At 45.1% G+C, this 22,768-nt stretch overlaps 2 protein-coding genes across 5 annotated transcripts in view; one reads left to right on the top strand and one right to left on the bottom strand.

The window, feature by feature from the left end:
* LOC123349579 (receptor-interacting serine/threonine-protein kinase 2-like) overlaps positions 1–14,561 on the bottom strand; it is a 35,488-nt gene extending 20,927 nt beyond the window's left edge. The window contains exons 1-5 of one of the 4 annotated variants that reach the window (XM_044987758.1): positions 14,197–14,275; positions 9,740–9,960; positions 8,025–8,170; positions 5,608–5,699; positions 3,188–3,436 (exon numbers count right to left, since the gene is read on the bottom strand). Coding sequence is in view for 1 of the 4 variants with exons in the window: in XM_044987760.1 (XP_044843695.1) it covers positions 3,184–3,311 (128 nt within the window). In the remaining 3 variants the exon portion in view is untranslated. Of the gene's footprint in view, positions 1–3,183; positions 3,437–5,607; positions 5,700–8,024; positions 8,171–9,739; positions 9,961–14,196 lie in introns of all 4 variants that reach the window. The other 3 variants (XM_044987757.1, XM_044987760.1, XM_044987759.1) reach the window with 3 other exon arrangements.
* A 6,777-nt stretch (positions 14,562–21,338) lies between these two features.
* TMEM30B (transmembrane protein 30B) lies at positions 21,339–22,545 on the top strand. The gene is made up of 2 exons (XM_044987763.1): positions 21,339–22,386; positions 22,442–22,545. Coding segments are annotated over exons 1-2 (1,047 nt in total). The 5' UTR covers positions 21,339–21,341; the 3' UTR covers positions 22,444–22,545.
* The last annotated feature ends 223 nt before the right edge of the window (positions 22,546–22,768 follow it).

Here is a 22,768-nt window from a genome sequence, read left to right as displayed (position 1 = left end):
CCAAGGATAGCGTTATAATTTGGGGAAACAACAGATTAAAATTCTTACAGTTCCATGCTGGACAGAAAGATAATTCCCATGAAAAACTGTAATAATGCAGTAATCCAGTGTTTCCCAAACTTGGGACACCGCTTGTTTAGGGAAAGCCCCTGGTGGGCCGGGCCGGTTTGTTTACCTGCCAACCTGTCCACAGGTCCGGCCAATCGCAGCTCCCACTGGCTGCAGTTCGCCACTCTAGGCCAATGGGAGCTGCTGGAAGTGGCAGCCAGCACATCCCTCGGCCTGCGCCACTTCCAGCAGCTCCCGTTGGCCTGGAGCGGTGAACCCTGGGCAGTGGGAGCCGCGATCGGCTGGACCTGCAGACGCGGCCAGTAAACAAACCGGCCTGGACCGCCAGGGGCTTTCCCTAAACAAGTGGCGTCCCAAGTTTGGGAAACACTGCAGTAATCCATTCCAATCTACCTCCAGAGCCATGCCCTTTACAGATGTGCCATTATTTACTAGGATACTGTATGTCAACAGAACAGCAAATCAAAAGGCCACATTCCCTGATGTGGTATATTGGCAAAACTCTACTGAAGTCAGTGGAGCTGTGCCCATTTACAGCAGCAGAGAATTTGGCCCATCGGTTATATATAGTAGATCCCTAGGGCCATGTGCACATGTGCCTTAATACACCTTGACTAGAGATAACAACCTCCCACACAGCCACTTTGTGTTAATGTATGAGTCAGGTGTTATTAATAACAGGTGAGGATGTTTTAAAAATATGAGCATAAAAATCCCCTGTACTTAGTGCTGAAAGAAAGCAACAAGAACAGACAGAGCTGAGACAAGGAAAACAGAGAGGGAAGAAAAGGGGTCTTCAGAAGCCCATTTATGAGACTACTGCATGGTTAGAGATAAGAGGTTCATAAGAGCTCAAAATGGAATGCTCCCCTCATACTCAACAGATTTCCACTAAGAAAGCCATGCAGGAATTAATGCTGCTCTAAACTGCAGATTTAAGTAGTGAGTAAGGGGTGTAAGTTGAGAACTCTCTTTTTAAGTTGAGGGTTCAGCTAAAGTGTGGTCTTGTGGTTAAGGCATTAAACTAGGATGCAGGGGGTCTGATTCTAGTTCTCAACCCTGCCACAGAAAGCCTGTGTGATCTTGAGCAAATCACAATCTCTCAGTGACTCCACCGAGCATCTACAAAATGGGGATAACCACACACCTTTATTTTATCCTTTGTCTATTTTGCCTAATTAAATTGCAAGGTCTTCCAAGTCTGGCTGTTACACTGTATATTGATATCACCTAGATCAGTGGTTCTCAACCAGGGATCTGGGGCCCACTCAGGGGCCGCGAGCAGGTTTCATGGGGTCCGCCAAGCAGGGACAGCATTAGACTTTCTAGGGCCCAGGGCTGATGCCGAAGCCTGAGCAACTTAGCTTCACAGGGCCCCAGGCAATTGCCCTGCTTGCTACCCTCTAACGCTGGCCCTGGCTTTTATATGCAGAAAAAAGCAGTTTTTGTGGTGCAGCTGGGCCGTGGAATTTTTATAGCAGGGGAGGGGGAGGCACTGAGAAAGAAAAAGGTTGAGAACCTCTGACCTAAAGCACAATGGGGTCCCAAACTCCGTTAATGCCTCCAAGTGCTACCCTAATTCATATAATAATCAGACTAAAATGTCCAATGGTTGACTAATAAAATTCCCCAGTCTAATGTAAGTTTGATGCAATGAGATGGGTTAAACCTTTTGTTTTTTATTTTAAACAACAACATTCTAGACTGAATCTGAAGGCACTAGCTGTGGTTCCGGCAGGAACTATTAAAACAAGGCACTCATTCAGTAGCTACATGATGGCTTCTCAGAATGACCTTTGCAGGATTGTGACTGATCCTCTCTATGCTGCTATGAACGAATTATTGAGCTGGATGGCAACAACTATGTGGGGGGAAAGATTTCAGACACATGAGATTTCTCTGATGCCCAAAATGAAGAGGTTAAGTACATAATCTATTTTTTCATATACATCTACTTCAAGCAGTGTACTTTGTAAAGGACACATCCAATATGGCATGAGACCAACAGAGCCAGGCCAGTCATTTTACGTGCAAAATTACACAAAGCTCTTCCAAATCAGAGACAGGCAAAAAAAAAGAACCATTTATTCCTCAAATATTATGGGGATTGGATAAAGTGAAACCTAAATTTAGTTTTGGTTTCTGTGGAGAAAAATAAACAATCAAAAGGTTTGCAAAACCAAAATAATTTTTCATCTCTAAAAATGTGTAAATCAGAACCATTTACTCAAATCTCTAAATGTTCAGGTTCAAAAGAGTCTAATAATGAGTCTTGGCTCCAAATCGCTCCTGGTTTCGCTTATTTTTATTTTAAAAAGAGAACTAGGTAAAACTGGAATCAATTATTGAAACTTTGGTGGCACAAATAAAAAGAGAACCAGGTCTGAATCACCCCCATATTTTGGTTTTGCAAAATCTAACCCTGACCAAAGAGGTTTTGAAAACCAGAATGACATCTGTTTTCATCACTTGTTGTTTTTATACAAATAAACTACAGCTGGAAGCAGGATTTCCCCCCATACATCTAGAGGTTTGGGCAAGATTCTCAACTCATCTGTAAATTGCCGATTTACATTAAGTGAGGATCTGACCTTAAAATCAGAAACCCCAGTTCTGCTACCTTTACATATATTGGGAACTAACTTATTTCAGAACTAGTCAGTGGGACTAATCACAGATTAAGGTACTATTTAATGTCAGTAAGGTGGCAGAATCAGTCCCTAAATGGGACGCAAAAGGATCCTTCATTGGGAAAAAAGCTCTCAGAGCTGTACTACCAACAGCTCTGCTCTTCTGGGTATAGAGATTTTACTCCTTTTAAAATCCAATATCATTTTACTGCCCACACTACGATCTGGTTTCTAACCACAGCTTGTCAAGGCTGGCGGTTTGGATGAGGGGGACTACAGAAAGCTGTGAGAGGCTTTAAATGTCTCATTGAAACACACTGGAAAATCCTGCATTACAAGAGCTGATCCTTTAAAAACTACCTTTACGCTTAATTCACAGTGAAAGTGTTTCCATCCATATGAGGGAAGTGTGGCTGGGGGCTGATTTAATATTTCAGTGTCCAAATAAAAGAAGTGAAAACAAACATACAAAGAATATTGAGACTTACCTCCAGACGTGTGGGCATAGAGACTACGGGAGTGAGCTAGTGCGACTGCAGCAAAGAGCTGTGATCTGCCTGGAACAGTGATGCAATCACAGTCTAAGCCTTGCTGGGTATGAGTCAGCTGCATTGTTTATCTCCTCTTTTATTGGCTGCCTACACACATCCAAAATTTCCCCTAGTTGTGTGTGCAAACTGTAACTCCTTAGTGACTGCAGTCATCTAGGTTCTCTTCAGGGGCTGGCCAGTTAATTGCTGAAATAGGCAAGAAGAGGTTATAGAAAAGGTTAGAGAAGTTGAGTGGACACTGTGATGGCCACCGCCAGCAGTACGAAGAGAAAACAATAAAATTGAGATGCATCAGAAACACCACCCTGGATCCAAATACCCCCCCAAACACAGGGATGTTCAAATCTGGATCCAGACTTTGCAAACCACCCGTATCTCTACAGTGGGGTGAACCAAAACCCAGATACAAAACCCGCTCAGCTTTGGTAAAGTTTGAATCTGAATTTTGTGGCTCAGGCCCATCTCTAAATAAAGACAAGGAAAATCATTCCCTTTTTGGTTACAGTAGAGTGTGCACAGAGGGAGTGGATATGTAGTAAAGGCCTGATCCTGCTAGGTGCTGGGCTGCATCCATTCTCACCAAAGTTAATGGAACTGGAGGATGCTCAACAATTAGCAGGATGGGAACTTTAAGGAGCAAACAATAATATTTTTGAGTGTCCAGCTTTATTTACAGAGGATCGTGTAAGTGTAGTTTTGTGAATGGTACCCTCTAAAGGGTCTGATCCAAAGCATACTGAAGTTTATGGGAGTGTCTCTGTTATCTTTATTTGGCTTTGGATCAGCCCCTAAATCAGGGGTGGGCAAACTACGACCTGCGGGCTGGATCCAGCCCGCCAGCTGTTTTAATCTGGCCCTCGAGCTCCCTCTGGGGAGTGGGCTCCAGAGCTCCAGCTGGGAAGCAGGGTCAGGGGCTGCTTCATGCGGCTCCCGGAAGCAGCGGCATGGCCCTCCTCTGGCTCTTACGCATAGGGGCAGCCAGAGAGCTCCGCTCTGCATGTGGCCCTCACCCCAAGAGCTGTCCCCACAGCTCCCATTGGCTGGGAACCGCAGCCAATGGGAGCTGCAGGGGTGATGCCTGTGGACAGAGCAGTGGGTAGAGCCGCCTGGCCATGCCTCTGCATAGGAGCCGGAGAAGGGACATGCCGCTGCTTCCAGGAGCTGCTTGAGGTAAGCGCTGCCTGGAGCCTGCACACCTGAGCCTCTCCCCGTGCCCTAACCCCCTGCCCCAGCCCTGATCCTCATCCCACCCTCCAAACCCCTCGATCCCAGCCCACAGCACCCTCCTGCACCCCAAACCCCTCATCACCATCCCCAGCCCCAGCTGGAGCCAGCACCCAACCCCTGCCCCAGCCCTGATCCCCCTCCCGCAACCTGAACTCTTCATTTCTGGCCCCACCCCGGACCTGCACCCTCAACCAGAGCTCTCACCTCCTCCCACACCCCAACCCCAATTTTCTGAGCCCGCCATACAATTTCTATTCCCAGATGTGGCCCTTGGGCCAAAAACTTTGCCCATCCCTGCCCTAAATGCAGAGAGGAAGCAGAACCACTGAACATGCCCCCTTCCCCCTTCCTGTGAGCCTGAAAAGCCTCTCTTCACCAAAATAAATAAAATATTATATATTTTATAATATATATATATGGAGATATATATATATATGGAGATATACCTATCTCATAGAACGGGAAGGGACCCCAAAAGGTCATTGAGTCCAGCCCCCTGCCTTCAGTAGCAGGACCAAGTACCGATTTTGCCCCAGATCCCTCACAACCCCGGGTTTAGCAGGACAATGCTCAAACCACTGAGCTATCCCTCCTCCCCCTACCCACCAGCATTATGTGGCTTCAGCTCTGTGGTTTTAAAGGAAGAATGCCAAGAATAGGAGGCAGGGAGTAGCCCATCACATGATTTCCTCAAAGCTGCATGGCTTTCTGAACAGAAATGAGTGTTACTAGAAGCAGCATTAGTATCCAGTCTGTGCCTACGTGCCCCTCAGAGAGTGAGAAATGGGACAGGAGCCTGGAGAGGAGACAGTGGCAGCAAGGGTATGGGCAACAGCCATCAGGGATTCAGGAGACTGAATAGAGAAGGGGCAAGTTATTATGAGTACCACTTCCCTTCACCCCTCCACGCTGATCTCTTTTTAACAATGTCTTCACTACCTGTCCATGGCCTACATTTCTGTAAGCATGATATCAACAGTATGATAACTGTCTTAGGTATTTATAGACCATTAGTCATTGTCATAGACTCTGTGTTACATTTGTAATCACACGTGAAAGAAAAGAAACCCTTTATAATTAAAAAACCTGTCCTTAAAAATGCCTTTGGAGATTTTTTTTGAAGTGCTCACTTTCACAGAAATAGTGAAAAAGGATATGACTCCCTGAAACTCATACGTGGTGTACTCTGATGCACCTATTCAGTTTTCCATGGAGAAATGGTCTGAAATAAATAGGTGAAAATCAATAAGGACAAATGCAAAGTACTATGCTTAGGAGGGAATAATCAATTGCACAAACACAAAATGACTGCCTAGGAAGGAGTACTGCAAGAAAGAGTATAGTGGATCACAAATTAAATATGAGTCAACAATGTAATACTGTTGCAAAAAAAAGTGAACATCATTCTGGTATTATTAATAGCAGTATTGTAAGCAAAACACAAGAAGTAATTTTTCCAGTTTACTCAGCACTGTTAAGACCTCAGCTGGAGTACTGAGTCCAGTTCTGGGCACCACACTTTGGGAAAGAGCTAGACAAATTGGAGAAAGTCCAGTGGAGAGCAACAAAAAATGATTAGAAGTCTAGAAAACATGACCTATGAGGAAAGATTGAAAAAAATGCATTTGTTTAGTGTGGAGAAGAGAAAAGTGAGAGGAGACATGATAACAGTCTTCAAGTACATAAAAGGTTGTTATAGAGAGGAGAATGATAAATTGTTCTTCTTATCCACTGAGAACAAGACAAGAAGTGATGTGCTTAAATTGCAGCCAGGGGAGATTTAGGTTAGACACTAGAAAAAACCTGCTAACTGTAAGGGTAGTTAAGCACAGGAACAAATTACCTAGGGAGGTTGAGGTTTTTTACAAAGCTCCAATGAGCATCCACGGAGTCGGCGCCTATGATTCTACATGCTATGCACAGAGGGTAGCAAAACACTCAAAGTGTCCTTTGTCTGATGCTCTCTTGCTTATTGTTTTCAGCTTACGTGACAGTGCCAACCAAACTATTAAAGCTTAATTTTAGTGCTGTGTTTGGTATGACTAAATCATGGTCACACTGGCCAGTTCCTAGATCCGAGCTTAGGTCAGACTCAACTCCTCAGAGGCTGGTTTGTCACTACTACTGTGCATTCTAATTCATGAAAATAATTATGAATATCTTACCTTTATATAGTGCCATTCATCCTGAGGAATTCTAAAATGCTTTACAATCTCTCACACAAAATATTACAGTCTATACATATTGAATAAGGAAAGAGAAAAATTATTTAGGATTGCCCTAAAGAATGTCAGTAGTAATGAGAGAAAATTAAGAAAAGTAAAATTTAGTCTGAATACCAGGAAAAACTTTCTGAGAGTAAGATCTCTCAGGGAAACCATAATAAAGGCCCATTAATTCTTTTCAGTGTCTAATTCAGTGTCTATGCACAGAATTCACTTCACTTCTTTATTGCTCTGATGCAATGATGTTGAGGTCATATAAATACATAGATGCCAGTGAAGTACAGTTAGCTGGGTGAAACACTGACTTTTTAACAGAGCATAGCAATGCTGCACTATGGTCAAGGACAGGAAAAGAAAATGATAGGGTCAAATTCATCCCTAAAGGAAGTCCATTAACTACCATTTAGACTACGTGTACGGAGAAATTCTTCAGAGAATTCAGTTAGTGATCTGAGACCTGTTTTGGAGAGGAGAGGAAGAGGGAAGACATTACATAAATACCAGTGGAACTCATTATCCAATAAACAAATAAATACATCACACGATGGATAGTGTTACATACACCAGGGATGGAATTGAGCCAGGGTGTCTGACGGTAGTTGCAGGGAGAAATCTAAATGGGCCGCATGTATAATTACTCATACAGAGATTTATCCAAAACATTAGCTAACATCCCAATTTCTGCAAGAGGTGCCAGGGGACTTTTAAAGACTACAGTTATCAACCATTACATCTAACACAAAAGACAGAAGCTCAACAACTGCTAAGGCCACTAAGTTTCCAAGAGGTAAAAAAAATAGATACTTTTGAAAAATGACTTTTTCCTAGTCCCATCAAATAAGGGCCCATAAAGAATCAAAAATTTGCCTTTTCAGTGCCAATTTACTTACCTGCCCCAGCCACATCTCTAAAAATCATCTAAGCTGGGCTGTGTGTAAAAAACACGCTAAGAGGAAAACAATCCAAATACACAGCTAGCTGGTCTTAAATCATCTGTATTATCCAAACAATATATGAATTAAGGCAGTAATGTCCAAAGGATGGTACAGATTAAAGCTCCAGGACCTCAAACAGGACAAGTCTAGGTATGCTTGCATTAAAAAGTTGTATTAAATAATTAACTTTGTCCTACAATTATGTTCTGATGTGTCTCTATGGGAGCAGTATTCAAGGAGGACCACAGAGTAACAGACAGAATATCTGAGCATGTATGAATAATAAGAAAAAGTGACGCAGAGTATCGGATGGCAAGGCTTTATGTGCAGAGACATGCAAGTGACCCAAATACCACAGCGTCTGATGTACCGATGTTCAGTGAGCACCTGTGAGAAGTGCAGAAGTGATCACATGAATTCTTCTTTGAAGTGTCAAGCTTGTTATTCCAGTTGAGCATCTGAACCTGACTGGCTTTGATGAAGAGTTAGGGCCTGATTTGCTGTTGTCTTGCCCATTGTGGAGTCATTTGTACCTGTGCAAAGTGGGTGTAAAATGCTATCATTCTCATCTGGTGCCAGGCAGTGGAGATTAATGTATAGAAATGTAATGGATATCGAATGTTGTATTTTTTTTATATTGAATGGGTATAGTAATTTATATGTATACATTTCTGTCCTCAGTTATACCCATCTGACCATATTAATTTAAATGACTGGATACCAGGTAGGCACAAAAATACTCATGAAGTGTTGTTTTAAATGTCTAAATGCGGAATTCTGATGTCCATTTAGGACGGTCGTCCACATTTGAACTAAGGCATCCCATTTATTTCTCCAGGAAAGCATTTCCTCATTCCCAACAAACACTCACACGCAGTGATGTTAGAAAATAGCTTTGGCTTGTCATCTTCTCACTAATTAGATGATTAAAAGAAAAGCCTCCTGGCCTTTAGGCAGTTTCTGGAGAATGACAGTGCTAGACAACTCTAATACTGTAATTAATAACATCATGAATTATTTATTAGATGCATTACCTAGCTTTTTAAAACTATGGAGTCTTCTTAATATATAGCACCCAATACATAATTTGAATAAACCGCAATAAATGCAGGGGACTCCTCCTAGACTACTGGAGGCTGAAGGTGGTCTCATTATAATTTATACAGCATCCAATAGCATGCTAGATGCTTTAAAGGACAAAGACACCCCTCCCCACCACAGTCCCTGCTCCAAAGAGCTTGCTATCTAGTTTTAGACGCGACAAATGTAACAAACAATGGAAAAGAGTGAGGAAGGACAAAATCACCAGGTTACTCAGTTATGGCATAATCACAGCTAAATGGTTCCAATAATAGCAAAATGACAAAGTAAGGGCTAGATTATGCCTGGCCCTTATGTGAATGTGCAGTGGGGTGGGGGTGGGGGGAGGGGAGATGGCACAGGAAGACTTCCACCCTTGCATGGCCTATGTAAGACCCAGACACAATTCCAGCCCATGTGTTCAAGAGAATTTAGCAGCTGCACCCTCTTTAGTCTTCTGGGAGTGCACGGCACCGCAAAAAGAGTTGCGAGAAGGCTAAGTCATAGCTGCACCCCCATATACACCAGCCAGCAAAACTGGCTGGCCAGGACAAAAGGCAGTAGTCTGCACCCTACAACATTATGTAGTACAAGCAACTCCACTGTCTCTCTGTCTGCCTTCTGGAGCTCCCCCTGGGGTACTGCAGCTCAGCAATGCCCCTCACTATGGTCAATGCCTAAAACTAGCCTTATGTCATCTGGAAACTGATTCTCCCTCAGGGAAGCAGGGTGAAGCACAGATTATCTAATAGAAGGTTAGTCAAAGTAGAGCTCCTCTCCTCTTCTCCTCAAGTTGGCCTCCTGAAACTTAACCATCACTTTTCCCAGCTCCCCCACCAATATCACTTCCTCTTACATCCCTGCTCACCAATGCAAACTTAACTATGGGAGTCTCTACTGAAGCCTCCATACTGTATTAACAAAAACCTTTACAGACTCTTTGTTTTGCAGTTACATTGTATATCTACTTGGAAATGGGATGGGAAGTGATATAATTTCCTATTTTCTAAGAATTTTTGTACCTTGAATGTAGTAGACCAATACTGGTCATTCACTTCTTCTCTGATAGTGTTCAAGAGAAATTTCACTCTCTAACTCTGGAAGCCTCTTCTGCAGGTTCAGAAAGAGAGCATTTTCTTCATTTCAGTGTATTCAAGTACTTTAGTTCAATGACTAGTTCATTCAGCAGTAAGAAACCAATTGGGAGTGAAAAAAGCAGAAAGGCCTGTTTTCCTCTTCCAATCTATGAATAAAAACTAGGTGTGAGAGGATGAAATCTACTAATTCTAAAATGTTGAAGGACATGGTGACCAAAAACAATCAGTTCAATTTACTAACTATAGATAATAATTCCTCTGTTTAATAAAATAGTAGGTTTTAAATGCAAAATATGTTTTGATAATTTTTTTCCAGATAGCGCGTGACACAAAATAAGAAGTAAAAAATATAATCTAGTAAATAAGAAATGTATCAGTCACCATTTTCTAACATAATAAAAATGTAAAAAATAAGAATCTGAGTAAGAATATAAGAACGGCCATACTGGATCAGACCAAGGTCCATCGAGCCCAGTATCCTGTCTACTGACAATGGCCAATGCCAGGTGCCCCAGAGGGAGTGAACCTAACAGATAAAGATCAAGTGATCTCTCTCCTGCCATCCATCTCCACCCTCTGACAAACAGAGGCTAGGGACACCATTCCTTACCCATCCTGGCTAATAGCCATTAATGGACTTAACCTCCATGAATTTATCTAGTTCTCTTTTAAACCCTGTCATAGTCCAGCCTTCACAACCTCCTCAGGCAAGGAGTTCCACTGGTCGACTGTGCACTGTGTGAAGAAGAACTTCCTTTTATTTGTTTTAAACCTGCTGCCCATTAATTTCATTTGGTGGCCCCTAGTTCTTATATTATGGGAACAAGTAAATAACTTTTTCTTATTCACTTTCTCCACACCACTCATGATTTTATATACCTCTATCATATCCCCCCTTAGTCTCCTCTTTTCCAAGCTGAAAATCCGAGCCTCTTTAATCTCTCCTCATATGGGACCCGTTCCAAACCCCTAATCATTTTACTTGCCCTTTTCTGAACTTTTTCTAATGCCAGTATATCTTTTTTGAGATGAGAAGACCACATCTGCATGTAGTATTCAAGATGTGGGTGTACCATGGATTTATATAAGGGCAATAAGATATTCTCTGTCTTATTCTCTATCCCTTTTTTAATGATTCCTAACATCCTGTTTGCTTTTTTGACTGCCGCTGCACACTGTATAGACATCTTCAGAGAACTATCCACGATGACTCCAAGATCTCTTTCCTGATTAGTTGTAGCTAAATCATATTGTATTATAGTTGGGGTTATTTTTTCCAATGTGCATTATTTTACATATATCCACATTACATTTAATTTGCCATTTTGTTGCCCAATCACTTAGTTTTGTGGGATCTTTTTGAAGTTCTTCACAGTCTGCTTTGGTCTCAACTATCTTGAGCAGTTTAGTCATCTGCAAACTTTGCCACCTCACTTTTTACCCCTTTCTCCAGATCATTTCTGAATAAGTTGAATAGGATTGGTCCTAGGACTGACCCTTGGGGAACACCACTAGTTACCCCTCTCCATTCTGAAAATTTACCATTTATTCCTACCCTTTGTTCCCTGTCTTTTAACCAGTTCTCAATCCATTAAAGGATCTTCCCTCTTATCCCATGACAACTTAATTTACGTAACAGCCTTTGGTGAGGGATCTTGTCAAATGCTTTCTGGAAATCTAAATACACTATGTCCACTGGATCCCCCTTGTCCACATGTTTGTTGATCCCTTCAAAGAACTCTAATAGATTAGTAAGACATGATTTCCCTTTACAGAAACCATGTTGATTTTTGGCCAGCAAGTTATGTTCTTCTATGTGTCTGACAATTTTATTCTTTACTATTGTTTCAACTAATTTGCCCGGTACTGACGTTAGACTTACCAGTCTGTAATTGCCGGGATCACCTCTAGAGCCCTTTTTATATATTGGCGTTACATTAGCTATCTTCCAGTCAATGGGCACAGAAGCCAATTTAAAGGACAGGTTACGAACCACAGTTAATAGTTCCGCAATTTCACATTTGAGTTCTTTCAGAACTCTTGGGTGAATGCCATCTGGTCCCAGTGACTTGTTACTGTTAAGTTTATCAATTAATTTCAAAACCTCCTCTAGTGACACTTCAATCTGTGACAATTCCTCAGAGTTGTCACCTACAAAGTACGGCTCAGGTTTGGGAATCTCCCTAATATCCTCAGCCATGAAGACTGAAGCAAAGAATTCATTTGGTTTCTCCGCAATGACTTTATCATCTTTAAGTGCTCCTTTTGTATTTCGATCGTCCAGGGGCCCCACTGGTTGTTTAGCAGGCTTCCTGCTTCTGATGTACTTAAAAAACATTTTGTTATTACCTTTTGAATTTTTGGCTAGCTGTTCTTCAAACTCCTTTTTGGCATTTCTTATTACATTTTTACACTTAATTTGGCAGTGTTTATGCTCCTTTCTATTTACCTCACTAGGATTTGACTTCCACTTTTTAAAAGATGCCTTTTTATCTCTCACTGTTTCTTTTACATGGTTGTTAAGCCATGCTGGCTCTTTTTTAGTTCTTTTACTGTGTTTTTTAATTTGGGGTATATATTTAAGTTGGGCCTCTATTATGGTGTCTTTGAAGAGTATCCATGCAGCTTGCAGGGATTTCACTCTAGTCACTGTACCTTTTAATTTCTGTTTAACTAACCTCCTCATTTTTGTATAGTTCCCCTTTCTGAAATTAAATGCCACAGTGTTGGGCTGTTGAGGTGTTCTTCCCACCACAGGAATGTTAAATGTTATTATATTATGGTCACTATTTCCAAGCGGTCCTGTTATAGTTACCTCTTGGACCAGATCCTGCGCTCCACTGAGGACTAAATTGAGAACTGCCTCTCCCCTTGTGGGTTGCTGTACCAGCTGCTCCAAGAAGCAGTCATTTAAAGTATCGAGAAATGTTGTCTCTGCATTTTATCCTGAGGTGACAATCCCCAGTCAATATGGGGATAATTGAAATCCTCCACTATTATCGAGTTCTTTATTTTGATAGCCTCTCTAATCTCCCTTAGTATTTCATCGTCACTATCAATGTTCTGGTCAGGTGGTCAGTAATAGATCCCTACTGTTATAGTCTTATTAGAGCATGGAATTACTATCCATAGAGATTCTATGGAACATGTGGATTCATTTAAGATTTTTACTTCATTTGATTCTACATTTTCTTTCACATATAGTGCCACTCCCTAAATAAGGTATAATAAGTCAAGGTATATCTTTGCTTAAATAAATGTGTACAGACAGTGTATCCTTCTGGTTAGCAAAAAGAAGCACCACATTTAATGTAAAGGCTATATTTTGTGAAAATCAGCATGTATTAACAGTTACCAACCACTGAGAATCAGCCTTTCTTTGGGAAAATAATTGCAAATTACAAATGCATAACACTCTAAAAATCGATGATTTAAATCCAGGTTCCCTGCTTGCTGATTTAAATCAGTGGTTTAAATCAGCGATATACATCTATCCATTTTATCAGGTTCTCTTCCCAGTTCTGCCGCTGAACTGCTTTGTGTCCCTGTTTCCTAACTGTAAGGGATAGGGACTGTTTCTCACTATGTGTATGTATATCACTTAGCACATAGGGGCCCAGATCTTGGCAGGAGTCTCTAGGCATTATTATAACATAAATAATAAAATAATAATAATTTGTGTTTTGTCCTTCTACTAACATCCTCTCCACTGTCTTCTTTCTCTTTCTCATTGTGTTTCTTTCCTTCTCCCACCATCCTCTCATTTCCTTGCCTTTCTGTTTCTCCTCCTCTCCTGTCTTCCTCATCTGTTTGATTCTCCAGCCCATGCCTCCTTACTCTCTCTTCATTTTGTTTCACACTCAGTCTCTATCTCTCTTCTCCTCTCCACCTCATCCCTTCTCCTCTTTCCCGCCACTTTGTCTATCAAATGCCTTCTCAGGAAGCCTCTGCTGGATTTTTAATGTCTTCTGTACTTTGAACCCGCCATCCCTGTTTTTTTTTTAAATCTCAGAGTAAGGCAGAAATGTATGAAATCAAAGCTAGGGTTTGAGCTACAAAAAGGCATCTGAACACAGCAAATTGTTTTTGGCTTCCTTTTTAAAATGTTTGTAATGTGGAACCCACTTGTAGGGCATTTGCTTATATGAAAGTGGAGTGAAAGTCCAGTGAAATATACTGAAGCAATTTTCACTCTTATAGTGAAGCTACTCTCTGCTTATAATGAACTTCACTCCATTAGAATCAAGTTCTGTTGAACTAAGCCTCTGGGAATTTAGCAATTGGTGCCTACCAGACGGGAATTAAATGCAGCATACCAAGATCATGACTTTCTCCTCTACAGAAGAGTCAACTACTTGGGATGAACAGGAATGCAGTTTCACCTTGCTGTCAGTCTTCCTACAGTTGCTGTTTGCTAGCTTGGTTTTCCATGTCCTCTCCCCTGACAGTTGCCACTGCTCTCTGTAGGAAGAAAATACAAGTCTCCATACTTCTGTTCTGGCTAAGGGCATTTTGTATGAGGACGGTGAAAAGATATTGGCCAAAAGACAGCAGGTTCGTTTCCCAGGCAAGTCCTCTTTTATTATGGCAAAGGTCTGCTTAAAAAGAAATGGCAGAGGGCAGCATAAGGGTTATGCAGCATTGCCAGCTCTTTTAACTTTATCTTGAGTTGGTGCAAAATTTGGTGTTTTTTTAAAGCCCCAGCTTCTGGAGTCAGGAGATTATATGAGAATCTCAGTTTTCATTTAGGAAAAAATCATGTAAAAAGCCTGAAAATGTAAAGTACACGCATACCTTAAAGGCTCAGAAACGAGAAGGTACCTAAAAAGAACCCAAAATGTATTTACCTTTTTTACAGTCTCATGATTTTTAAACTAATCTCAAGATTATTTTGGGGCCAGATTTTTGAATAACTGGGATTGGCAATACCACCTGTAAATGGGATTCAAGTGGCAATAATACCCACGACTTATATAACACTTTTCAATAGTAGAACTCAAATCACTTTACAAAGGAGGTAAGTATCATTATCCCCATTTTAAAAATAGGGAAACGGAGACACTGAGAGGTGAAGTGACTTGTCCCAGGTTACCCACAGGCAAACCAGGAATAGAATCAAGGTCCTGAATCCCAGGCCACTGCTCTACCCACTAAGACGTGGTGCTTTTCTTTTTCCTTATGGTGGCTCTCTGCACAGCAGTGAATTTAATGGAGTTTTATTTGAAAACACAACACATTCATAAGAGAGTTCTATCCTATAATTAAAAAATAGCCAGACTATTTATTTTTAATACTGTACAATACTGCTATAAACAGTAAGTAGTGCAATTGTCTTTCCAGGGTAAGTCTTTGTATTCTAGCTTTCATCCCAGACTGACTTTTACAGCCCAGTTATAGCCACTTAAACACAGAGGTCAGCAGCAAAAACACTGAGACTTTTAACTAGAGAACTGAACTGGACTCTTATAACAACTGCTTCTTTTCAAACATACACTAATTTTCCTTAAAAAAACAAAACAAAACAATATTTGAATTGAGTGAACTATATGGGAATAAGAGGAAGTCACAGGATCTGGACTTTGCCCTGCTATTTTGTTAGCAGGAAGTAACACTGGAACATGATTACTGTTATTTCATGAAGCATGTTCTACTAAATTCCTTCTTTGTACTGCAAGATTAGTCAATATGGGAAAACACAGGGATTTACGTGTTCCTGGAAATGACATATCAGACATGCCCCCCACTTCTTCCAAAATTTTGGTGATAAACTCTGGAAAAAAGAAAACAAATCTTTAAAAATTATACAAGTGATTTGGTAACCACTGAAACAGCAAAATGCACCTTAATTGACAGCTTCTAGTGCCCACCAGGATATGTGAACGCAGTACTCACTAGTACGTATAGGGCCCATAATGTGCATGAGTGGCAGCTGGCAATGTGTACCCATCAGAGTGAATGACTATGAGAGCTGGAAATCTTTTTTTTACCATGAAGTAGTCTGGGAGATATTTTAAATTGTTTTTTATTTGACAATCAGTGTCCCTAATTTGGTTTTGTTCTGAAAGGGGTTACCTTAACTTAGAAATATAACACAGTTACTATCATGACCAAATTGCTGATTCTTGGCAAAAGATCTATGTCTTTTTTATTACTGGAAGAAAGAACACAGAGCAAGGGACCACAAGAACAAATGGGAAGAACCGTGTCGGAAGTAATTCAGAGAGGATGTCAGGTGTGTCTGTTTTGTTGCTTCTCTAAAGCCTTATCTACAGCAGGGAATTTTTACCAAAAAATCCCCATTGTAAATACACAGGTGTAGATAGGATTTAATGTAGATGTCTCTCTGGTATTAGTCATATGGTGCTGAAAAAGGCTGCTGGAGTCAGAAAGCTGTCTATACTGAGTTCCTGCCTTTGCAAATGCTACTGTCACAATCAAGTGCAGTGTAGTAACAGCTTGAGAGAGAAAGTGTAAATGTAATAGCAACAGGAGCTAAATTGTCTATGTACTCTCTTTCAGCAATAAAAAGACATAGATCTTTTGTTTAATGAACTTGTGCCTGTACATGCTAGACCACCAATAAACATACTGCAAGGTCACGAACCGGAGTTTTGTAGCTACCTAAGAGCATGTCTACACAACAATTACATCTGTGTCAGGGGACCCCTCAACCCAGTTACAGCACAGTTCAAAAAATTGTAACGAGAGGCGACTTTAACTGTTTCATAACATGGGCTGCAGACTATCAGTTTCCCCACTGGGCATGTCAGAGACCACCTTAACCTTTCTAATAGACACAAGTCACACGGCAAGCTGCTGCACATAGGCACCAGGTATATTGCCAGCTGCCACCCCCCCATTCACTCCCCTCTCCCTCCCCACAACACTCTAAACATACTACCAGATGCTATGATCAACATCCCCCATGGATAACAGGTATGTGAATTACTTGCACATAAATCCTTATGAGTATTTGGTGCTGCTAAGTTGCACCCACATGATTGAACAGACATTAGGCCCACTGCTAGCTCCTGTGCTCAGGTGTCCTGATGAGGCGTTAACTAGGATACGTCCAAGTTTTACACCCTTATAGAACACGGTTAAGGTTCCATCTGTACTATAAATTGGAAATGCTTTGTAACCTTATCATTTGATTTGATGGTAACTATAGTGTTCGATAGTAACTGGTGAGTCCCAGAAGGTAGTTGTATGAAGCTTGGAGTGCTGGCATCTAATTTGTTTAAACCTTTTTCCCCACTCAGCATGTGAAACATTCCTAGCTGTGAAAAAGTGGAATGGGTTTCTATTAAGCATGTTTTTTCACCCTGAACAGCCTTGCTTTGCAGGTAGAGAAACAAACATTTCTTTTGTATACAATAACATCACTGAAACAATAGCTCCCTCAGTAAAAAATTAAGCTATTTTTCCAGATTTGGAAACTAGTAGTAGCAGTCTCATTTTATCCATTGCCAGTCATGCCTCATATTTTCCTGGTTGAATGTTGGTAATTTTAGAAACAAACATGCCTAATGTTTCTAATTAACAAAAAACATACAATGCCTTTGACATCGTTAGTTGTTAAGGTGTTAAAATACTGGAATTGTGTTTCTATCAGGGTTCCTTATCTAGCTATTTGTGGATTCCCCTTAACTGTTTGCAATATGAGCAGTGCATTCTCAGAGAGTAGTGCCCAAACCTGAAAAACACCTTTTTTGAGCCTTGCATAAAGTCAGCCCTGGATAATCAATATTTGAGTTTGAATGACCTAAGTATTAAGGCAGCAGGCTGTGCTATGTTTGCAGATAGTGAGCTGGGCTGTCCCACCGTGCTGTGCTGGGGTGTGTGTCTGGGCTGGACTATTTATAGTCAAGTATCAGAGGGGTAGCCGTATTAGTCTGGATCTGTAAAAAGCGACAAAGAGTCCGTTGGCACCTTACAGACTAAGAGACGTATTGGAGCATAAGCTTTTGTGGGTGAATACCCACTTTGTCAGTTTACTATATGTTGTGTGTGTATGCATAGATACTATGCTGGGCTGACCAGATGCCATGCTGGGTGTATATGTATTTGTGTATATTGTGCTAGGCTGAATTGCGTGTGTGTAGATTCTGCATTAGGTTGTTTACATATAATACATATTCTGTGTGTAGATGCTTTGCTGGCTACATGTAGATACTGCATCAGGATGGGCTCTATGCGTTTGTGTGTCTGTATTCTGCAGGACTCTGCATGTTTGTAGATACACTGCAGGACTGCATGTGTGTGTGTGTACAGAAGGTCTACAGGGCTGGTCTGGGTTGTGTGTGTATCTTTATGTTCTGTGAAGAGATGACTGGCTTGGCTGGGCTGGGGTGTGTGTGGATGGCCTGCAGAACTGGGCTGCGGTGTGTGTATCTTATGTTCTGTGTGTGTATAGATTTAGTCCTGAGGGCATTCGGCGCAAAAAAATTAAAAATTCTGCACCACAATAATAAAAATTCTGCACACAATATTTTAAAATTTTGCAAAATTCTGCAAATTGTATTTGTCAAATAAATGTGAAGGTTCCAGCCTGGCCACTGGCTGCACAGAGGTGGGAGATCCCTGTGCTGCTCCCCCCGGGGGAAACAGACTCAGCAGTGAGGCAGCACCCAACTCTGACACAGCACAAGGACTGGGCCTGCCCCAGAAACACCCAAAGCCCTGCCCCTCTGTGCCAGGTGCACCAGGTGTGGGTAGGAAGGCTCAGCCTGGCAGGATGCAAGTGTGAAGGGGCTTTGTGTGGGGGGATACAGGTGTGGGTTGAGATGGTTGTGTGGGGGGCAATCTGGGTGCGGGCGGCTCAGTGGGGGATCAGGGTACAGGGGGATCTGGATACACAGGGGCTTGTTGGGGGTTCTGGGTGCAATGATAATGGCACTCTGTGGGGAGGGGTCCAGATGAAGGTGGTTTGGGTTCACCAGGAGGAGTCTGGGGGGGGATAGAGCTCAGTAAGGGGGTCTGGGTATGGGGGGGCTCAGTGAGGGGACCAGATGCTGGGGGAGCAGGGCTCAAAGGGGTGGGGATCCAGGTGTGGGTGGCTCGTCAAGGTAGTCCAGGTGCAGTGGGAGTGAGGCTCATCGAGGGGGGGATTCTGAGTGTGTGGGGGAGTGAGGATCAGTGGGAGGGTCTTGGTATGAGGGAGTCTGGACATAGGGGATGGGCAGTTGGGGGAGCAGCTCCCTGTACAGAGATCTTTCCCCCTGCAGCTGAGGAGCAATGGTTGAAGGAAGTGTGTCCGGGGATGAGAGGGGAGTTTGCAGAGCTTCCTGCAGCTGGGGAAGAAATGTGAGGTGTGTCTGACCCGGCCCCAGATGCCATGCAAGGGAAGAGGAAGTCCCGTGCTCCCCAGCCCAGCTGGGACTAGCAGCTGAGCCCAGTACAGGGTAGGAGCCACCCTCCATGTCTTCCCCAGGCCCACCCCCCTACCCCACAGTGATTTACCTCTCTGCCCACTGCCCTGGGCACCCGAAACATACCGCTGGGGAGGGTTGCATGACCGCTCTTATGGCTTCCCTTTGCTTCCCCATCAGAAAGTCATTTTTCTGCAGGGAAGCAAAGAAATCTGCGGGGGACATAAATTTTGCACATGCACAGTGGCACAGAATTCCCCCAGGAGTAATAGATGCAGGGTGGGATGTGTGTGTTGATAACACTGATTTGTGGTTGCACTCGATTTCCTGGTGCTGTTAACCAAATTAAAGCAGGGCCGCTCAGAGGATTCAGGGGGCCTGGGGGCCTCGGCGGTGGGGGGCCCCCGCTTCGGTGGTAATTTGGCAGCGGGGGGTCCTTCTGCTCCAGGACCCGACACCGAAGTGCCCTGAAGACCCGCGGCAGGGGCCCCCTGCCGCCGAAGACCCGGAGTGGAAGAAGCTCCAGGGGCCTGGGCGCCACGAGAGTTTTCCGGGGCCACCGGAGCGAGTGAAGGACCCCGCTCCGGGGGCCCAAAAAAACTCTCATGGGGGCCCCTGTGGGGCCCAGGGAAAATTGCCCCGCACTTGCCCCCCCCCAGGCGGCCCTGAATTAAAGTGGGTACAGGTTTGCTCTTCATTCACAAGAAGAAGAAGTTTGGCTGGGCAGGAGGCTGGGACTAAGCTCCCCTTGGGCTCTATAAGCCCCTGCCCTTGGGGCGTGTATGTGTGCTTGAGGGCTGGGCTGTATGGGATGCTGCTGTGGGGAGTGTTGTGGAAGAGGTGAGCTCTCCCCACCCTGTCCGGACCCTGCTCAGAGGGGCTTGAGGGGTGGCTATTCCAGAGAGCCGGGCTCTCCCTGGGCTGTATGGGACCCTGCCGAGAGGGGCACTGTCGAAGAGCTTAGCTCTCCCTGGACTGTGTCTGGGGGATGGGGGCTAGGCCAGAGAGCTCTCCTCAGGCTGTATGGTACCATGCTCAGGGGAATGATGCCAAGATCCAGGCTCTCTCTAGGGTCGTATGGAACCTTGCCCTGGGGACGCTGTCAAAGAGCCAAGCTCTCCCCTGGACTATCCTGGACCCTGCCTGGGAATGGGGCACAGGGTGGCTATGCCGGGCTCTCCCTGGGCTGTATGGGGCCCTGCCCGGTGGTGGGGGCAATGACAGAGATCGGGGCTCTCTCTGGGGCTACATGCGGCCCTGCCCAGTGGTGAGGGCAGTGACGGGGGATCAGGGCTCTCTCTGGGGTTGTATGGGGCCCTGCCCGGTGATGGGGGCAATGACAGGGAACAGGGATCTCTCTGGGGCTACATGCGGCACTGCCCAGTGGTGAGGGCAGTGACGGGGGATCAGGACTCTCTCTGGGGTTGTATGGGGCCCTGCCCGGTGATGGGGGCAATGACAGAGATTGGGGCTCTCTCTGGGGCTACATGCGGCACTGCCCAGTGGTGAGGGCAGTGACGGGGGATCAGGGCTCTCTCTGGGGTTGTATGGGGCCCTGCCCGGTGATGGGGGCAATGACAGGGAACGGGGCTCTCTCTGGGGATGTATGAGGCCCTACCTGAGGGCGGTGTCAGAGATCAGGGCTGTATGGGGCTCTGCCCGGTGGTGGGGGCAATGGCAGGGAGCGGGGCTCTCTCTGGGGTTGTATGGGGCCCTGCCCGGTGGTGGGGGCAATGACAGGGAACGGGGCTCTCTCTGGGGATGTATGAGGCCCTACCTGGGGGCGGTGCCAGAGATCAGGGCTGTATGGGGCTCTGCCCGGTGGTGGGGGCAGTGACGGGGGATCAGGGCTCTCTCGGGGCTGTATGGGACCCTGCCCGGTGGTGGGGGCAATGGCAGGGAGCGGGGCTCTCTCTGGGGCTGTATGGGGCCCTATCTGGGGACGGTGTCACGGACCGAGCTCTCCCCAGGCTGCCTATGGCCCTGCTGGGCATTGTCTACCTGATCTTCGGCTCCGGCGCTGCCGGGGAGCCGGGCTGCCTGGGGCCCTTGCCCGGGCGGGGCCGGATGCGGGCTGGCGGCACCGCCCCTCACCTGGCCGGCGCAGGCGGGGCGGGCTCGCTCTGAGGCGGGCCTGGGCGCTTCAGCGGAGCACCATGGCGGGCGCGGAGCCGGCCGCCCGGAACAAGCCGGATAACACGGCCTTCACCCAGCAGCGCCTCCCGGCCTGGCAGCCGCTGCTGTCGGCGGGCACGGCGCTGCCGCTCTTCTTCTGCGCGGGCCTGGCCTGCCTGGCGCTGGGGCTGGGGCTGCACTTCTCCTCGGCCACCATCCGCGAGCTGGAGCTCGACTACACCGGGGCGCCGGGCAGCGGCCACAACTGCTCCCGCTGCGCCAACGCCAGCCGGGCCGGGGCCGGGGCCTGCACCTGCTCGCTGCGCTTCGAGCTGCCCGAGCGCTTCCCGGGGCCCGTGTGCCTCTACTACCAGCTCTCCAACTACTACCAGAACCACCGGCGCTACAGCGTCTCCCGCGACGACCTGCAGCTCAGCGGGGACGCCTCGGGGCTGAGCAACCCAGCCACGGAGTGCAGCCCCTTCCGCACGGACCCCCAGGGCATCCCCATCGCCCCCTGCGGGGCCATCGCCAACAGCCTCTTCAATGACACCTTCGCCCTCTACCACCTGGCCAACGGCACCTTCTACCCCGTGCCCCTGGACAACCGAGGCATCTCCTGGTGGACCGACTCCAACATCAAGTTCAGCAACCCCGAACTCATCAATGGCAGCCTGGAGGCCGCCTTCAAGGGCACAACCAAGCCTCCCAACTGGCCCCATGCTGCCTACATGCTGGACGAGGGCAACCTCAACAATACCGGCTTCATCAACGAGGACTTCATTGTGTGGATGCGCACCGCTGCTCTGCCTACCTTCCGCAAGCTCTACCGCCGCGTGCGTGAGGGCAACTTCTCCTCTGGCCTGCCCCAAGGCACCTACCGCCTCGACATCACCTACAACTACCCCGTCCTCTCCTTCCAAGGCAGCAAGAAGGTCATCTTCAGCACTGTTTCCTGGATGGGTGGCAAGAACCCCTTCCTGGGCATTGTCTACCTGATCTTCGGCTCCGCCTGCATCCTCACTGGCTTTGTCATGCTGGCTGTGCATATCAAGTTCCAGAAACAAAACCAGATGGATGTGGAATAGAGAGATGAAGTCCAAATGTCATCAAACTTCGGATCTGAAGCTCAACTTCCTCCAAACTTTGCTGCTAGCATCCGGGCCTTATCCTTCTCTTTCACTGTTATAATTCTGATCTCAATGGGTTTGCTGTCAACTCTCACAGTGTAAGTGAGAGCAGAATCACTCCTTCTCCTTCCACAAAACTATGGGACAGTTCAAATCTGATTAAAACTCTACAGCTCCAACTTATTCAGACTGAGCATCACTTGGTGTATATATCTGTGCACCTAAAGGATCACTGTCAGATTTTCTTTTTGCCCAACACAATTACCAATGTTTTTAATGACACCACAAACTTTTTTTTTTTTAACAGTGGAAGAATTTTAACCTGTTTTTCTTCTTAT

This window comes from Mauremys mutica, chromosome 14 (assembly GCF_020497125.1).
Source record: "Mauremys mutica isolate MM-2020 ecotype Southern chromosome 14, ASM2049712v1, whole genome shotgun sequence".
Lineage (NCBI taxonomy): Eukaryota > Metazoa > Chordata > Testudines > Geoemydidae > Mauremys > Mauremys mutica.
Note: the sequence above shows the minus strand (reverse complement) of the source record. Positions and strands in the feature narration are given on the sequence as shown.

Bases quoted from the DNA above. Each gene is read 5' to 3' on its own strand.
- TMEM30B (XM_044987763.1), top strand. From the start codon at position 21,342: ATGGCGGGCGCGGAGCCGGCCGCCCGGAACAAGCCGGATAACACGGCC.